The sequence below is a fragment of the Sesamum indicum genome, linkage group LG3 (assembly GCF_026168435.1).
Source record: "Sesamum indicum cultivar Baizhima isolate 11 linkage group LG3, ASM2616843v1, whole genome shotgun sequence".
NCBI lineage: Eukaryota > Viridiplantae > Streptophyta > Magnoliopsida > Lamiales > Pedaliaceae > Sesamum > Sesamum indicum.
Window position 1 is genome coordinate 23,965,426 of NC_142659.1, and position 18,620 is coordinate 23,984,045.

At 32.9% G+C, this 18,620-nt stretch overlaps 1 protein-coding gene and 1 long non-coding RNA gene across 2 annotated transcripts; one reads left to right on the forward strand and one right to left on the reverse strand.

The window, feature by feature from the left end:
* Positions 1 to 6,479: 6,479 nt before the first annotated feature.
* On the reverse strand, positions 6,480 to 13,073 carry LOC105158640 (3-ketoacyl-CoA thiolase 2, peroxisomal). Its single transcript, XM_011075460.3, has 14 exons — positions 12,841 to 13,073; positions 11,505 to 11,581; positions 9,590 to 9,674; positions 9,362 to 9,488; positions 9,175 to 9,273; positions 9,007 to 9,074; positions 8,810 to 8,917; positions 8,653 to 8,730; positions 8,411 to 8,543; positions 8,235 to 8,331; positions 7,728 to 7,851; positions 7,536 to 7,644; positions 6,904 to 6,987; positions 6,480 to 6,777 (listed from the first exon to the last, which is right to left on the reverse strand). Exons 1-14 carry the CDS (start codon positions 12,934 to 12,936, stop codon positions 6,668 to 6,670), a joined length of 1,395 nt encoding a protein of 464 aa, XP_011073762.1. The 5' UTR covers positions 12,937 to 13,073; the 3' UTR covers positions 6,480 to 6,667.
* Positions 13,074 to 15,974: 2,901 nt separating this feature from the next.
* Positions 15,975 to 17,315, forward strand: LOC148788814 (uncharacterized). The gene is made up of 2 exons (XR_016064927.1): positions 15,975 to 16,735; positions 17,028 to 17,315. It is a non-coding gene; the product is annotated as an uncharacterized LOC148788814 (long non-coding RNA).
* Positions 17,316 to 18,620: the final 1,305 nt, after the last annotated feature.

Here is an 18,620-nt window from a genome sequence, read left to right on the forward strand (position 1 = left end):
CTTCAAGAATTACTGTTAAGCTACTTTGGAAAATATTTCGTCTACAATTGCAGTCCTGCCGTTAGGGTTTGGATAGAAATAGAAATTCAATCATCTGCAGAAAAATTAACTGAACTTTGAATTTAAACCTTGTCGAAGGATCTTTATATTTACTGATAGAAACACTCTTAGTAATATTTAAAATTTGTTGGGGGGTACAAATGTTATGTAAAGGGCAAATGTGTTGGATACTATGAAAGTAGAGGAGTTAATAGAAACATAGTCGGTTTTTTTGTATGAAAATATTCTGTTGAAACATTATTTTATTATTGCCGGATAGAAGCATAAAAAGGACAAATTTGTAAAAAAACAATGTGGAAATGAATGACTTTGATGATTTTTTTTAGAAGATAATTCCAATTCGGAAAAGTTATGCAGGCAGTGTTGTATATGAAGAAAGAGATTGTCGATGTTAGTAAACTAATCTGTTCATTGCTAGGCATTTCTTCCTGTGATCTCCACAATATTCTCAAGGAAGGAGATGGGGAGGTTGATGATGAAATCCCTAGAGAAAGAGTTTCAGCAGTGCACTGCTTGGCTCAAAGAAAAGGGTTTATTTACCTAAACTTGCCTTGAATTAGGAGCAACCCTACTCACATATCCAAGCCTACTCCCAACCTCCAGTACAAAAAGCTCCATTCCCTGTTTTTGAAACTTATTACTCACCACGCCTCATTCTCTCATCACTCTCAGCTCTGGCTCAGCTGCAAGATAAAGGTAAAGAATTGGTGCTATGTAATCCTTTTTAGCTCTCTAGCTAAGGTGATGTCGACAATTGTTTCTATGATTGAATATGACTACACAGTAAAACACAGCAACCCGAAAGAAAGTTATCAACGATACCAGCTGCTGCGTGGAATGCCAGCGGATTGAATCGTAGAGATCATCAAACTACGGTTGTCTCCTTTATTCGTGAGTTCAAAAATTGAGACTAAGTTGCCCCAGTTAGTGTCACCAGGTTCAAGCTTCGGTTAGTAGTACAAGGCTGAGATGGTTTTCGAATACAGAGGCCCAGGGCAATGACATTTCGATTTCATGGAATGACACTAAGTTTTGACGTTGGTGTGCTTGAGGTTTATAGCCAGTTGGTTTACTGCACGGTCATTAGCAGTCGATGTGCACCAAGCGATCTTATTGCCGTAGGCAGCTCTGGAGCCAGGTGCTGCATCTAGCAGAGGATATTGGAGGGGATCCCTGGCTGCTGCTTGGAGATTTTAACGCCAGTCTGGATCAAAGTGAGGTCTGTGGACATGCGGGACACCAAACCCCTCACATGGGAGACTTCAAGCTTTGCGTTCTTTTAAAACAAAGTTAAAAATGCTCAAAAATTATTATATAGCCATAATAGGGGCATTATACTCATAAAGGCCCCAACAAATCATGCAAGAAATCTTGGCGTAAGAAGGATTTCGAGTTGAGTTTTACAATAATTTTAAGGAGATTCAATATGGCTACAGTTGTAAAACCAGCCGATGTCAGTATAGGAGACCTCAACAAGTCCTTTAGTTTCAATGGTACCCATTTCAAGAAATAAAAGGGTAAAGTACCTTTTTTACCTAATTTCTCAAGATTTTCTATATTCTTATTTTAAAAAAAAAATCCGAATAAGATTGATAACACTAACATGAATAATGATAAGTATGCTATCCACCAAGAGAAAGTGGATAACTACAATAATGATGCATTCGAATGTCGGTATTATCTCCTCAACTATCTATCTGATAATTTTTATGATTATTATGATATAATATATTCTACTGCAAAGAGGCAGGTGCGAAAAATATGCTACTAGCAAACTTTTTCGATTCCAAATGATGGATAACAAATCAGTGGCAGAACAAGCTAAACATTTTATTATGATTGTTGGAGAGGGTCGGAGGACATCAAAATTGGAGATAACCTTGTCTTTTGTGGCATCATTGACAAACTTCCACCTTCATGGAAGAAGAGGTAAGAGGTCAGGATGCACTTATACAGCCACCTGAGAGTAGTGCACAACCCATCACAATAAAAATTTTAATTTTATCAAATAATATTGCACCCAACTCTCACAAAAATACCTATTTGAAGCCAAAAAAAAAAATTCAAGAAAAATTATGGTAAATTTTTCAAGAAAAATAATGAGAATATCCAAGCACAAAATCAATATCCAAGAGTATGTTATGTCTGTGGCAAGAGTGGGCATATTGGTCGATTTTGCAAATACAAAAAATGTGAGCCTGCTCCGCATGCTAACGTGATTGAGAAGCCACTTGTGGCAATGATAACAAACATACACAAGGTTGGCTTCAAACAAAATTATAGAATCTTAATCAATATGTGATTACCAAAAAAGGTTTTTTTGTGAGTAAGGGGTATGCATGTGATGTGATGTTTAAATTAAATGTTGAGATGAATGAAGTATCTTCTACTTCTATTTATATGCTCTCTTCAATTAATTTTTGGCATGCTCGTTTATGTCATATTAATAATCGTTATGTTGGAATCATGAGTAACTTCGGATTAGTCACAATGATAAAAAAGGATTTTGAAAAATGTGAATCTTGTAGGAAAGCCAAGATCACAAAATGCCCTATCAAGGTTTTGAAAGAAAAATTGAATTGCTAGAACTAATTCACATTGATATTTGTAAACTTGGAAGAATTTTAACTCGTGGAGGAAATTGTTATTTTATCACTTTTTTTTATGATTTTTCTAAATATACTTATGTTTATTTGATGAAATATAAAAGTGATGCTTTTGAGAAGTTTAAAGATTATCTCCATGAAGTTGAAAATCAATTCGGTAAGAGAATAAAAAGAATTAGAAGTGACAAAGGCCGAGAAAATGGGACAAATAAATTTAATTCTTTTGTTACATCATTGGGAATAATTCATGAAGTTACTCTGCCATATTCTATTGTATCTAAAGCTGTAGCTGAAAGAAAAAATAGAACGTGATTGATTTGACAAATGCATGTTTATTGAATCTTGTGCACCTTCAAATCTTTTGGGGAAAAGCTATCTTAACAACTTCTTATGTGTTGAATGAGTGCCACGTATAAAAACTAAATTAATACCTTTTGAGGTGTGGAGATGTTATAAGCCAAAATTTGGATATCTTAGAGTTTGGGGTTGTTTAGCCTATATGAGGACAGATCCATAAATTCTAAAATTGGGAGTAAAAGTTACAACTTATACTTTTTTTTGTAATGCTTATGATAGTATAGCTTACATATTTTTAAATTTGAAAAATAATGTGATTATAGAATCAGGTGATGCTATTTTTTATGAAGAAAAGTTTCCATTTAACTCTAAAAATAGTGGGGTCAAAATATTGAAAAAAAATATTTTATCTTTACCTAGCTCTTCCACTTTGATTTTGAAAAATGAGGAAAATAATTAAACTAAGGAGAATTAAAAGAGCTAGAATAAAAAAAAAATGGTCCTGATTTTTATGTTTTCAATATTGACAATGACCCTCTTATTCTGAAAGAAGCTTGTTCATTACCTGATGCTATTTTTTGGAAAGAGGTTGTGAATGAAGATAGAATCTCTAATTTCTAATAAAACTTGAAAGTTAGTGGATTTACCATCGGGTTGTAAAACAATTGGGTGTAAATGGAACCTCAAAAAATTTGAAGTCTGATAGTTCAATTGATAAATTCAAAGCTAGACTAGTTGCTAAAGGTTTCAAGCAACTTGAAGGTCTAGAGTTTTTTGATAAATATTCTCCGATAACTAGAGTGACATCTATTAGACTTTTAATTGCTATTTCTGCAATATTTGATTTGCATATCCATCAAATAGATGTAAAAACTGCATTTTTTAATGGGACTTACATGAAGAAATTTATATGGATCAACCCGAAGGTTTGTGGAAGCAGGCCAAGAAAGCAAGGTGTGTAAGTTAACAAAATCCCTATATGGTTTAAAACAAGCACGTAGTTAATGGCATGAAAAGTTTGATCCGGCATGATTGAGAGTGATTTAAACCAAATGTGACAAGTGCATCTATCATAGTCTTGGAATAATTATCATGTGATTGTTTGCCTCTATATGGATGATTTGTTGATCTTTGCATCTACTTTGCATGTTATTAAAGAGATAAAAAAATATGCTTAGTAGTCACATTGACATGAAGGATCTTGGTAAGGCAAACTTTATTTTGGGCATGAAAAATACCAAAATATGTGATGGTATTTTTTTTGTCCAATCGCATTATATTGATAAAATTTTGAGAAAGTACAATTTTATTGATTGCAAACATGTTACAACTCCTTTTGATCCGAGTATTCACTTATTTCTTGTTGAAAATTATGATAATGTGATAAATCAAAAGGAGTATGCCAGTTTAATTGAAAGCTTGAGATATGCGACTGATTGCACTTCGTCTGATATTGCCTATGCTGTAGGAGTATTTAGTAGGTTTCCAAGCAAACAAGGTATTGAACATTGGCATGCTATAGCAAGAGTTATGAGATATTTACTTGGTACAAAAAACTTTGGCTTGTTTTATAAAAAATATCCTGCTGTACTTGAAGGTTTTTTATGCTAATTGGAACACTTTTCAGGTGATTCATGTTCTACCACTGGTTATATCTTTATTTTGGGTGGTGCTGCTATTTGTTGGAAGTCTAAAAAGCAAACAATTATTGCTAACCCTACCATGGAGGCAGAGCTTATTGCTTTAGCTTCGGCTAGTGAGCAAGCAAATTGGTTGAGAGATTTATTATTTCAAATACCATATTTTGAAAAATCAATTGCTCCAATTTTAATTCATTGTGACAACACTGCAGTGATTGATAAAGTACAAAATTGTTATTATAACGATAAATCCATACCTATAAGAAGAAAGCACAGTACTGTGATATCATATTTGATAAGTGGTAATATCAATGTTGAAGTTAAATCTTGTGATAATCTTGCAAATCAATTAACCAAGGCCTTGGCAAGAGAAAGGGTCTGGAACACATCGAGGGGGATGGGGTTAAAGCTATACAATCATAAGTCAGGTATGAAGAAACCCAACTTGGGACTCGAGATCCTATAACCAGGTTCAATGGGAAACGAATCATATGATGGCTTGTTTTGAAATGCACTATTATTTTTTTTAGTATTTTTCATCCCTATGTGTGAGTGCATTTATCCTACAATGATTTGTGGAGGTTGAGTTTATTAACTCTTAATAAGAATGTGTAGCTCAAATGAGTAGGTGTTACAATTATAGGAGCACCCTTGATAATAGATTTCACCTATATGAGTGTGGAAGTAGGCCGCTTCCCATGAGAATTGGGCTTCTAAAAAACACTCATGAAAAAAAGGGGATAAGACAAAGTCGTAATGTACTAGCTAATAAAGCTCAATTTAATACCTTGACTGTTATGTGTGTACAGTGATACTTTATTTCCCCCAAGCAGTCATAGTTCAAGTCTGAGACCACTACTGACTCTGGAATAGAGGTCTACTATTTCACCAAGTGGAAGTTCAATGCAAGTCACACCTTCATTATGCATAATAGTCTCCCTTCAACTAGTATACCCTCTTTAATCTTAAAAATGAGTGGGGGATTGTTGATATATATCTATAACATTTTATATTTAAATTAAAATATATGTCTCTTCATATTCCTCCCGTTGAAGTTGAGGTTAGTGGATGTTTATAGTCATGATATTTGTAATAATCTTTCTTCAATAGCATCATCCCAATACACCATTTTCGTACACATTACTACCCATTTATCACCACTTTCTATTACATAATTGTCCACTAATTATATTAAAATGATGGATGATTTATGCACTTATAAAATAAACCATCATTGTATTTGTCTTAAGACACACACATATGCTACATGCAATCGTTCTATAAGAGAGTATATTAGTTATTGGAAGGTATTATTTTTTTGTGGAATTTTGGACTCTACTACTTGTCCAAAATGAATTAGAGTCATACAACATTATCGAACTGTTATATTCTAGAGGGACAAATCAAGGTAATACTGTTGGACCAATGAAAATTTTACTGCAGTAAACTTAAATCTCCTCAAAGATAACGAGAAATTCAGACCTCAGCCTGAATATTTTATTTTATTTTTTCAACTGTAATTGTTATTTTTGCAACACTTTGAAATTTTATTTCTAAAATAGATTTAGCATTTTACAAATTGTAAAAACTTAACAAATAAAATATTTTAAATAAACTTAACGAAACACCCTCATAGGTTAAGACTCATTGTATGTTGAGTGAAGGTATGATGACATTTATATCTGTGATTATTTCCGTATCCGAGTGTTGGCAAAACATTTAAGAGAGAAAAACAAGTATAGGAAGGACAGTCAAGTTTTGAAACCGACGCATTTATCCAAACGAGCAATATAAGGAAAATATCAACTGTAATCTGCAGAGAAATAGAAGAGTGAGGTCTGAGGGTGATTCTGCAACACGCAAAAGAGTAACATAGTAAAGAAAGAAGGTAGAACGTTTTTCATTTGGAACAGAGGTCATTAAAAGCGTAAATAGGATGCCAGGGTTTTCACTGTGGGGAGGCAATGTCCCAAAGTATCTTCTCAAAAGTTATTACTCAATATGATTTGATTTCTGGGTGCAGATACAACATTATTGGAACTCGTTGGGCAGAGATGGAACCGTTTATCGGGCGTCCTTTGAGAGAAAATTGTGTGTTTGGACAGTTCGCACGTTGCAAAGCTCGTCGCAGGAGTCACCTCTTTCGAAAACAGCAGCAGCACCCATTCCTGTGCCTGCAATTGAGATTTCAGAGAAGTGTTAGTTTTGAAGTTCTTAAAATTCAGAAATAAACAAAAGCACTCAATCCACAGGCGCACACACACACACACAGAGAGAGAGAGAGAGAGAGAGAGAGAGACCTATGCACATTGAGATCACACCGAAGCGACAATCTTTGCCACGACGTTTCATCTCATGCAACAAGGTAGCAACACAACGAGCGCCTGTATACAAAGCCAAGCAACCACATAATTCACAGGGATAGTTATGCTCATCGCCATGTTTAACACCACTAAACGTGCAAGACATGATCTAATTTAATATATCCTATAGATGCTCAACTTATTAATGAGCCACTTATTCATTGACACTAACAAATTGGCTATTATTAGGTGTTCGTCACTAAAAAGTATTAGCTCTAGCAGCATCCCCAACGGCATATGCTCCTCGCATGGCTGTTATAATAAGAATACACAGTCCTGATTTCTGTAACAATCTCATCTAGGGAACATTATGTTTTATCTGTTTTCATTTTTTGTTATTTGAAAAACAACAGAAAATATCTTGAATGTTTGCCAATGTTCTCACAACACACATGCAATTTAGTGGATGTTTTTCAGTATACAACACATAAAACCAAATCATATTAAAAACTCTAAGAAAAACATATACACATATCCTATTTTCTGAAAATCAAGAGAAAGAACAACTTAAAAATGGAACAAAACAAAGCCTTAGTTTCCAAGTAAATGGTGGAATAAAATATAAGTACCTGTTGTACCCAAAGGATGTCCAATTGCCATTGCACCTCCATTCACATTGATCTTCTCAGGATCAAGTTCAAGCTTCTTACGGCAGTACACAAATTGCGAGGCAAATGCCTGGATACCTTATACAGTTAAAAAATGCTTGCCACATTTCAGAAAGAGACTGACTTTTGGTTTCTGGGAGAAAATAAATTTACCTCGTTGATCTCGAAAAGATCAATGTCACCAAGTTCAAGACCAGCTGATTTCACCGCCGCAGGAATTGCAACTGCTGGACCAACACCCATGATCGCAGGATCTACACCAACAGCAGCAAAGCTCCTGTGGGAGCATCAAGAAGGAGATTTCTCAATTGAGTAGCATAAGCTTTCCATTTTCAGATATAATGTGGCTCATGATCTTACGATGACATAAAGAACATGCTAACAATCATGTGTATAGGCAACAGAGGTTTGAGGGTCATGATAATTTAATGAGGCAACTATCAAGCGACATTATGAGTCAATCAAACCACTTGAATTTTTCCAACTTGTACTTCCCAAACGAAATCATGAGAAACTCTACAGAACAAAGCAAGGGATAATTTGGACACCGAAAAAATTGCTATATGAAGAGTGTTCAGCTGCAGGTGTCTTTGTAGATTGTGCATAAACCGGGTCTTTCCGAGCATGCATGGGAGATTAAAGTAATAAATTTGCACAAACCTGAAGACACCGAGGATGGGAAGTCGTTTCTGCATGGCAACACTTCTCTTCATGAGAAGCACAGCTGCAGCACCATCACTCACTTGGCTAGAGTTCCCTGACGGATAGAGTAAAAAAATTAGCATAGAAGAACTTATGCCTGCAAAGTAGGATTCTGGTGCAGCAGTCATATCTACCAGCGGTGGTTGAGCCATCTTTCTTGAAAACAGGTTTCAGCTTGCCCAGGTCTGCCACTGAGGTGTTTGGTCGTATGCCATCATCAACAGATATCGTGACTGGTTTCTCATCTCCAGTTTTGGGGTCCACAATCTTTTCCAAGACAAGAAATATTATTGCCAACGGAAGCATAATAGACATCTAACTCGAACTCAAGGTGAAGAAAAAATAAAGTAAACAAAAATTCTGAATGTTGTGACACCTTAGTTTTCACCGGTATTATTTCATCTTTAAATTTGCCTGAAGCAGTGGCAGCAGCAGCCTTTCTATGCGAATCTACCTGACAAAGAAGTGAGAAAGACATCAATGACAAGTCAGCTCGAAGCTACCATAATCTGGCAAGTGTATATTAAACTTACTGCAGCCTGATCTTGCTCCTGCCTTGTCACACCAAACCGATGGGCCACATTTTCCGAAGTAATACCCATCGGAAGAAGACAATCTTGTGCTTGTGCCATTGTTTTTACCTGGAATTTGTTCAGTGGTGTTAACTCAGCAGCCTAAGTCTTTGCCAAAAGGAATTAAAATAATAATACATCACAGATGGGATGGTTACTCTTGGGTTCACTGATCCTTCCCAAGCCATAGGATTAATGGTCATTGACTCCAAACCAGCACCAATCCCTAATTCAAAATGAGAAAAAGTAGCCTCAATAACAAGGTGGAAAAGTTCCCTTTTTCTTTTTGTTGTGGTTGAAATGAAAGGTAAGCAAACATGTTATACCAATGTCATAAAATCCAGCTTTGATAGCTGCAGCCACATCAGCTACAGCTTGAAGGCCAGATGAGCATTGCCTGTTCACGGTTCTAACAGGTACAGTTTCTGCATTCAAAACAGTAAAATAGAATATCAGTTACATTCTTATAGCAAAGAAAGGGTGCAAAAAGAAAAAAAAGCTATAGATCCATACCAGGGAAACCGGCATAAAATGCAGCCATCCTGCATTCACTTGCTCTTTGGGAGCCTGGAGCCAACACCGTGCCCACAACAATGTCCCCAACTTCATTTGGATTTACATTTGTTTTCTCTAGCAATGCCTGTCAACATAGAGAAGTAACAAATATAAGCATTTAGGAATTCTCAACATTAAGCTTCAGTACATCAAGAATTGACAGGTCAATTGGGAAAATGAACCCACCCTCAGAACTGGTGCTAGTAAATCATCAGGATAGGTATCCTTAAATCCACCCCTCTTTGACTTGCACAGTGCAGTCCGATGGGCACTACATCAAGTAACACAAAAGTGAAACACATGTTCCTAAAATACCATGCTTTGGAAATTTTACTAATTTAACATCAAATATTACCTGTCATAAAAATGTTTATGAGCAAAATATAAAAATGTTATCTTGAATAATGTGCCATTTTTCTTCTTGAATTTTCTTAAAGGCACTTTTAATCAAATTAAACATCTTTATATGTTTTCTCCTTTAAGACATTTTCACAGAAAACGCTGTTCCTACCAAATTGATATGCTCACAGCAAGAAATATGCTAAAAATACAAATTTGTTTTGTATGAAGTCTTACATGTGCCACCAATTAAATTTAAATTTTTCTTTTGTTTACTTTTAATGAAAATAGAAATTGGAAAGATTTTGTTTGGATCCTTTTCTGAACAATTTTGCTGGAAAAGGGTGCAATGAGTCAAGTAAATAGAGTTGAATGAAGATGTGTGTTGGACGTGTCGTTTCCGTTTTGGAGTTAACTAGAAATTAGTTAAATTAAAAGTATGTTTTGACTTTAGAATTTGAGGAACAAAAACCACGGCACATGTCACATTATTTTTCCTAATAAATCTTGAAGTTCAGCAAAAACCGATGTTTGCTCAATCCATCTATTGAAATAAATACACATGATTCAAATATATATATTAGAAAATGTATATATATATATGTGCATTTATTTGATGTAATGACATTAAGTATATATAAAAAATATATACAATGATAATACAAATAAATATTTATAAATATAAGTAATGATTAGATTTCTTTAATAAAAATTGCTGAGGAACACGCGTGAAGAGTGGAATATGTTTGGTTAGTTCCTGTGGAAGAAACAAACCCACTCAAAGAGAATTCAAATGTTTCAAGGGGTTCCATATTTGAAACTTTTTCTTTTTTTTTTTTTTAAAAAAAAAGAACAATGGAAGAATGCTAACATTGTCCAAAGATTGTTTTCTTGCTCTAGTCTTATATTGTGAGGATATTTTGTAATAAGAAAGTGCATAAATATTTTTCAAGGATTGAAATAAAATGACTCGACTTAAGATTGACCAACAAAAGCTTGTTTCAACTCAACTCTCTAAATATAATAAAACAAGTTTGAATATAATTTTCATTAGCAAGATCCGAAATTCGGCTCAAACTCGACTCAGTTAGTATAAAATAATGATAAAAATATATGTAAGAATAGGAAGCACAAAGCTCAACATGTATTCAAGTTGACTTGAACGTTTTCAAGTTTGTTTGATCCACAACCAGACCAAGCTGAAGCATAGTGTTTTAAACTCGATAAAACTTTCAACCAAGCTTCAAGTTGATGTATTTGCCTTGCTTGACTCATTTATACTCCTACTTATGTTGCTCTCCACTCCTCTTTTCTCATTTTGAAGTAGGGTGCTATAGAATTTCAAGCCATTTACATGGAAGGTTGTTCACAATGGGATCAAAACTAAAGTCTAGTCGGCTAAATCAAATGTACTAAAGATCGGCTTGTGCTGAAACAGTCTAGTGAAATAAAAACTATAAAAATGCTTGGATACAAAACAATGTTATATGAAAGGTTAGTAATGGTAAGGTTTTCATGATTTAGTTAAAAAAATAAATTGTAGAAATGTTATCTGACATAAGGTCTTTTTAAAAAACATGTTATCCTAGATTATGTCATGATTTAATGAAGGTTTTATAAGTACAATATTTTTTAACGAAAAATAATTTTCTACAAATATGTTGACATAAAATAATCCAGCAGAGGCATCTCCAATAAAAACAATTTTACCTAGATAACCAAGAACTTAGATTAAAATACATCTAGACCAGAGATTACTTACGCCACTATAACCACATCGTCACCAAAGACAGAAGACCGATGGTATGCTGCACTATCCCCTGCTAAACATATAGATGCCTGCTCAAAATAACAAAGAGTAAGTCAAATAAAACAAAAAGATACAGGCACTATGCATATACTCCTGTTTGTGTTCTACACAGTTATGAGCAACTCGCAGACAGAACCTCACTAAAGAAAGCATCCAAATACATCCAGACAATATGCCAAAACTTCCGAAGAAGTTTTAGCACTAAGTTATGGTTGAAAGATACAATTTTAAATTATGTATTACACAGAAGGAAATCCTATCCACACAACTTTCACAAAGTGAGGATCAATTAACTTGAAATACAGGACAAAGTTTTGCATCACTTCATTGCAAATATATTTAAATACCATATTCTAAAACCAACAAATTGTTACAAATATGCCAGAGAACATAACTAACTGGAACCACTTTCAGAGTCATAACTCTTTCCCCAAGTCATTTTGCCCACATGAAAACAAAACAACAGGAAAACTACGTTCACTGATTTAGTTCAATCTCGAACCAAGCAGAAATAATATATTATCTCTCTATTATTAGGATAAAAGTGCATATAACTTAAAGACACTTTCAGCGATAAAAATATCAACTATATGAAGCGCACACAGATGTATAAGCTATCTACATACTTATACAAGAAGAAATAACAAATTGTGTGCAGGAGGAACGATCTCAGTACACAGTCCATTTTATTTCTCTCACAGCCATTCTGGAAGAGAGGCACACTAGATGCACATAGGGAGCACTTATCCATTTATCCTGATATAGAATAAAGCTATATGTCAAATACATGGACTTAAATTCTTCCTAAAGTAGGATCCCCGACATTGAAGTACTCGGTTTTCCACACTCAATTAAAGCATGTACTTTCACATACTACTCCAACGAAGGCCATTAGTTAGTTATATACTCCCACCCCAGCATCACCACAATTCTAAAATTAACTCTCAGGATTCTGGAAAAAGACCAGCAATAACGTCTTTAGATCCACAAACCCGAGCTCATGCAATTGGATCACAGGTAAATCCCATTCAAATTAAAAGTAACTCGGTTTCCAATTTATTACTTCAATTCCTCAGCACTAAATCAAGACTTGATCAAACAAATTTTCAATCACAGCTACAGCCAATCCACATCATCAACCGTGATCCTCTAAACCTTGATTCCATCACAGCAAAACGAAATTAAGCTACACAGTTAAATCATTTCTCCAGAAAAAAAAAACAACTGAACCAAAAAACAAAAAAAAAAAAAAAAACAATCGGAAACCATAAAAGACGAGAGAACTAACGGAAACTGATGATCCGATATCTTCAAGAGTCGACGAAGTAAAGGATGGCCGCAGGTGCTGCAGCAAAACTCTCTGCCTATCAATTGCCTTCTCCATCCTCTTTCTGGTTTTATCTCTCTAAAATTATACACGCACCGGAGAAATAATCATATATGATCGGAGGAAGTCCAATAGCCTATATATATAGAGAGAAGAGTCTTCTCAGTCCATTGGGAAATGTGATAAAGATGATATAAACTACACACACATACATATATATATATATATATATATATTCTCCTTACTGACAAAAATGTAAAATACTTTGTCCTTTACAAATTAAGGGCTTGTTTGGAAATGCACTTTAGCTAAACTTTTAGATATAAATATCCATTTAACAAATGCATCATATATTTGATGATTAATTAATATTATGCATAATTACGCCGCCCCTGAGATTTAATATAATTACACGTAAATTATATATGATTTGAAAAGTTATATTTAATATTCTCAATATTTGTTTCCATCCAACAAATAGACCCAGCCATTATCAAAATTGATAGCAAAAAGATTAAATGAAAATTCCGTTTTAACCTCGATCGATTTATTATAACTTAAAACCGACTTATTGTAGATCAAATAAATCTTTTATGACACTCTTATGCATCTTTACACACACTAATGCATATAAGGAAACACATCTTCATACTTATAGGATAGTTTTGTCAAAAAAGATTGTCTGAAATCAGTAATAAGTCAATCGGAGTAAATATGGATTATCATTCAATTTTTTTGCTAATATCATTAAGTATTATGAGTTTTAACTAACGAGAGAATCTATTTGTTAGACATACAGAAATAAAAGTAAGTTTTCAAATCACATGAAATTTACGTGTAATTACACTAAATTCTATGGAGTGAATATTAAATAAACTTTTAAATTAAGTCACATATATTGAAAAATCTTTCTAAAAAAACACTTAGAGGGTGTTCGGGTAAGCTTATTCAAAATATCTTATAAATTCATATATTCTATAAGATATTGAATTTTATTTTATAAATATGCTCTTAAAATGTTAAAAATTGATTATAGAACTTATAATATGCTAATAATTAATTTAGAGAACACTAAACTAACTTTTAATTTTTTTTTATAATAAGTCGGGAATTTTTTTTTGTCTTTTTTTAAAATGAATTTATAATATTTTGTTTTTTTGATTTATAGTTTATTCCAAATTCATCAAAAAAAAATAAAATTTTATAAGCTCTAAAACATATTGTAAAATACTTTTAAAAAAACTCATAAAATTTACACAAACACTCCCTCACTTTGTCATTAGAAAGTAGACTGTAACGAGGTTGATCGAAATTTGGTATAATTCTAAATATTTTTTTATTATTTAAAAAAATATTAATATCATCTTGATGTTTGATAAATTATTTGATTTTGGATAAAGACTTAAAATCGTCAATTTTGTCCTTACTGTGTGGAAATTGAAAAACAATCTGCCACCATACAGACTCAACAATTCGATACTTTTTTTTAACAATAGCAATATTATTCACAATAAAAAATTTCTAGTAGTTGGTTTCGTGACAATGTATAATTATAAAAAATATTGTAAAATAATTGGATTACTTTTTAATGAATAATTCATTTTATCATCTATCAAGAAATCATTCTTTTCAGATGATATTGAGCTAAGTAATTGCCTCTATTATTCTTGCCAATTTTCATTCGCTTTTGATGATCTAAAGAAAAAATAAATAATTTACTCATTAATTTTAATTTTATACCAAATAAAGTAATATTAATAGTGAAACTCGAACAATAATTAAATTATTTAAATGCCAAAATTATATTAATAGAAAAACTCCAGTACAGAAATGAATTTTACCCCTTACCCTTGTAACGCTCGTTGAAATTACAGTCTTCTTTTTTGAGATTTGGTGTAATTACATGTAAATTCCCCATGATTTGTAAAATTACATATAGCTCTTTGAAATTTACTTCAATTTAACAAATAAGTCATTTTGTTAGTCAATATTCATCGAATTTGTTGATATTAATAAAAGAATAAAAAAATCTGTATTAACCTTTGATTGACTTATTGCAGGTCAAATCAATCTTTTTATGATCAAATTATCCTAATATATCTTTACGGGTTAACGCATGCGAGGAGGTGTATATCCACCGTTATAAGGATAGTTTAACTCGAAAAATATTATTTGACCTGCAATAAGTTAATAATCAGTCAAGGGTAAATATTAATTTTCATTCAATATTTTTATTAATAGCAGTAAATTCATTAAATCTTGACTAATGAGAGACTTATTTGTTGATGAAAGCAAACATAAGGAGTGCTAGATGTCAAAGTGCACAGTGTGCCTGATCGACACGAACCAACTCGAAAAAGCCCAGCCCAGGACCGATCTACTACTATTTATGACCAATTTTAGGTCGGTTTTGGATCTCTAAGTGGACCTAATAGGATCTATTTTTAAATCTAGACTCAACCAATAGACCGGCCTAATTGAGGCCCAAACCAAGCCCAGACCAAGCCTGCTTGTGCTTGTTTAATTATTTTTTCTATAAATAATTATTTATATAATTGTCTTTTGAATAAATAATAAATTAAATCCCGCAAAAATTTATATATAAAAAGATAATAGTTAAGAATATATAACGAACTTAAAAAAACAAGGTCCAACAGGCCCAACTCAGGACCAGGCCAGGTGGTCCTGGACCACTGGGCTGGCTGGTCCTAAGTATTGATTTTTGAGACTGATTCAGGACAGGCTCGGTCCCAAGTGAACCTGGGTGGAACCGGTCCATTTTCTTATTGGTTCAATTCAGTCATGAGTTGAATTAGTCCAACCCGATCCACTATACATCTTAAATTCGATATAATTTTTTGAATCATAAAAAATTAATATATAATTACACCAAATTTTATAAGAAGAGAGTATAATTATCTATTAAAAAAATAATAAAAGAAGCAAGGAAGGCACTTGTTTTGACAACACGCGGTGGAGCGTAGGCGAAGCGGCGGACAACGAAATCTTGAAGTGTGTGCCGCAATTCGTGGATAGGGTTGATGCCCATAAATCAATTGGGTTTTTGGTTTTTTCTATTAATTGTTCACCCAATTTGTGCGGTTCCCATGATGGTATTTGGGGTTGATGACTGTACATCTTTTGAATTAAACGGGTTTATGGTATATCTTGTCACCAAACATTCCCATCTCGATTTAAAGATGATGAATTGATGATGGGTGAATTCAGATCTCATGTCGTGTTAGATCACAACATGAATTTCTTCCTTGCCTAAACTTGGGTCCTACCTGTTAGTGTTTTTCTTTTTATTACTATTACATCCATTTCATCAATATATTAATATAAATTAATTTTATTCCTATTAATTAGCATGAAGTTGGTGCTACGGATGAAAAATATTTATATAGTACTAATTATAATGATATATCGTTTTTACGTACATATAATAAATAAATTTTTACGCTTTAAAATATATTATGGCAACGAAGCTCGCCGAATGATTAGACTTCTGAATGGATTCTTGCCTTGGTAGCTCCTCGTCTGTTTGCTTCTCTTTTATGAGATGTTTTGAAGAGGATGAATGGTGGTAACTTAATTCTCCAACATTTGTGGGCTCAAATTTGTTCATCAACTAAGCGATTCGGAGCTCTTTGTCTTGGAAAATATTTTGGATGTTGACATGGCTTGTGCCATCTGAGCAACTGTTCCTCCATCATCGTGGCCTCAGTCGTCATGACGAGGAGAGTGGCAAAAGGGGTACAAGTTCAAACCATCAAAAGGAACGGTGTCCATGATCTTGCCCCCGATGGAGGATGGATCAACAGTAGTGAAGTCGATAACGTTCTTCTCGTTCATGGTAACTTGGTTCTTTCTTTATGCTATTGAATGCTTGGAAGTGATGTTTGAATTCTAATGTAGGAGGGAGGAAAGGGGGGCATAGATGGTCCTACTGGGCGTGCCACAAATTTGTTCACACAAATTTCGTGTCTAAAAAAAGTAATTACAAGACAAAAAATAATATGGACCAAATGAGATTTATTAATTCAAATAATGTGGTTTACAATCTCTATATTCAAAATAACCTCTTAATTATTCTCTATGGATGTAGATTCAAGGGATTGACTCTTGTTCTTGAATCAAATGTGCAGTCTCATCGTGCTATCCTGAAATATTGTATCAAAGTCTTAAGGTTGTTGCAGAGCTTCGTCGTGGCAGAAGCGTTGAAGTTGCTCTTGCAGTGGATTTTGCTATTGTGTGAGGTGAACACTGTTTTTATTAGAGTGAGTATGAATTAGATAGTTTAGCATCACTTTCAGTGAGCTTGAATACTGTGGGCTTTGACATGGATTAGTCTCTTACCCGACTGTATTTGAACACGTATTTGGCTCACTTTAGCCAATCCAAAATAGAAAAATATAAGTTATGTTTATTCTGAATTGGCACATGAAAATACATAAGACTCAAATTCGGGACCGACTTATGAATCTATTGTTTTGAAAATATAAAAAAGTCCAAATTTATTATGGACTTTTATTTTGGAACCTAATTATTAGCTGATATATTTGAAGTTTAAATGACGATTTATCTCAAAATATTTTGATATGAACACAAAAACAATAATATATGTGGCGTTTCATTCTATTGTTTTGGTAATTATTTAGAAAGGTTGTGCGTGTATATTACAATAATATTTGGGTTGAACGTGGATTGCATTTGAAGTAAATGACTATATCGTGCGTTCTATATGGCTCCTAAACGGGTTCTAAATGGATTCTATTATGATTAAATTTTTATTAGGCAATCAAATATATATATATTTTGATAATTTCAAATAATTGATAAAAAAGAATTACTATAATAATGAGTTCAATGTGAGTTGTGTATTTAATTAAGTTCGACTAGATTATATGTCCCATATGGAGTCTAATGGGTCTTCGATGGGTTTCATTATATTTAAATTTTTATTAGTCCGTCAAATGATATTTTAATAATATCATGCAATGTTAAAAATTAATTAAAAATATTATTTTTTAAATAATATTATACAATTTGAAGAAAAAGATAATATTCATGATTATTTTTATTTTATTTTTTAAAATTATATAAACAAAATAATTTTTGATAAATATATTTTCATCGGGCTTAAATAAAAGAAGCATGATAGCCGATAATTCTGGTAACTAGTATATTATTGTCTCTTACGAGTGTTCATTCGTTAAAAATCAAATCGAACGGAATTGAACCGAAAGTTTAATAAATAAAAAATTGAATGCAATATTAAGAAAAGCAATTATTAAAGGCTAACAATTCATAATTATATTTGATATCATAATGACATACATAACTTAAAAACAAGTAGACAATATTTGATGACAGTTTAAAATTTTATCCAAAAAAAAAAAAAAAGAATTTTAGTGTATTTAACTCAATAATACCCAAACCAACTCGTTTTTATTTCGACCCATATCTAACTCATACATTTGAACTAATTTTAGACCCGAACCATTATGAACCCAATACAAACCATCCATTTGCGACTCTAATCTCTATTCGTAACTTTCTAAATGACCTAATTGATAGCCGCTTTATAATACCTATTATAATCTTATTCATAACTATAATATATAATACATTTATTTTAAATGAACTCTCCAAGTATTTACACTTTTTACTATTGTATACCAATGTTCATTTAATTGATTTTTATTCGTCTTTTTTACCTATTTTAATATAATTCTCAT

Excerpts from the sequence above, each read along its gene's own strand:
- LOC105158640 (XM_011075460.3), bottom strand. The coding sequence starts at position 12,936 with ATGGAGAAGGCAATTGATAGGCAGAGAGTTTTGCTGCAGCACCTGCGG. Across the intron at positions 9,675-11,504 it reads GACGATGTGGTTATAGTGGC|TGCCCATCGGACTGCACTGT; the intron begins GTAAGTAATCTC and ends TACTTGATGTAG. Across the intron at positions 8,332-8,410 it reads AGATGGCTCAACCACCGCTG|GGAACTCTAGCCAAGTGAGT; the intron begins GTAGATATGACT and ends TCTATCCGTCAG.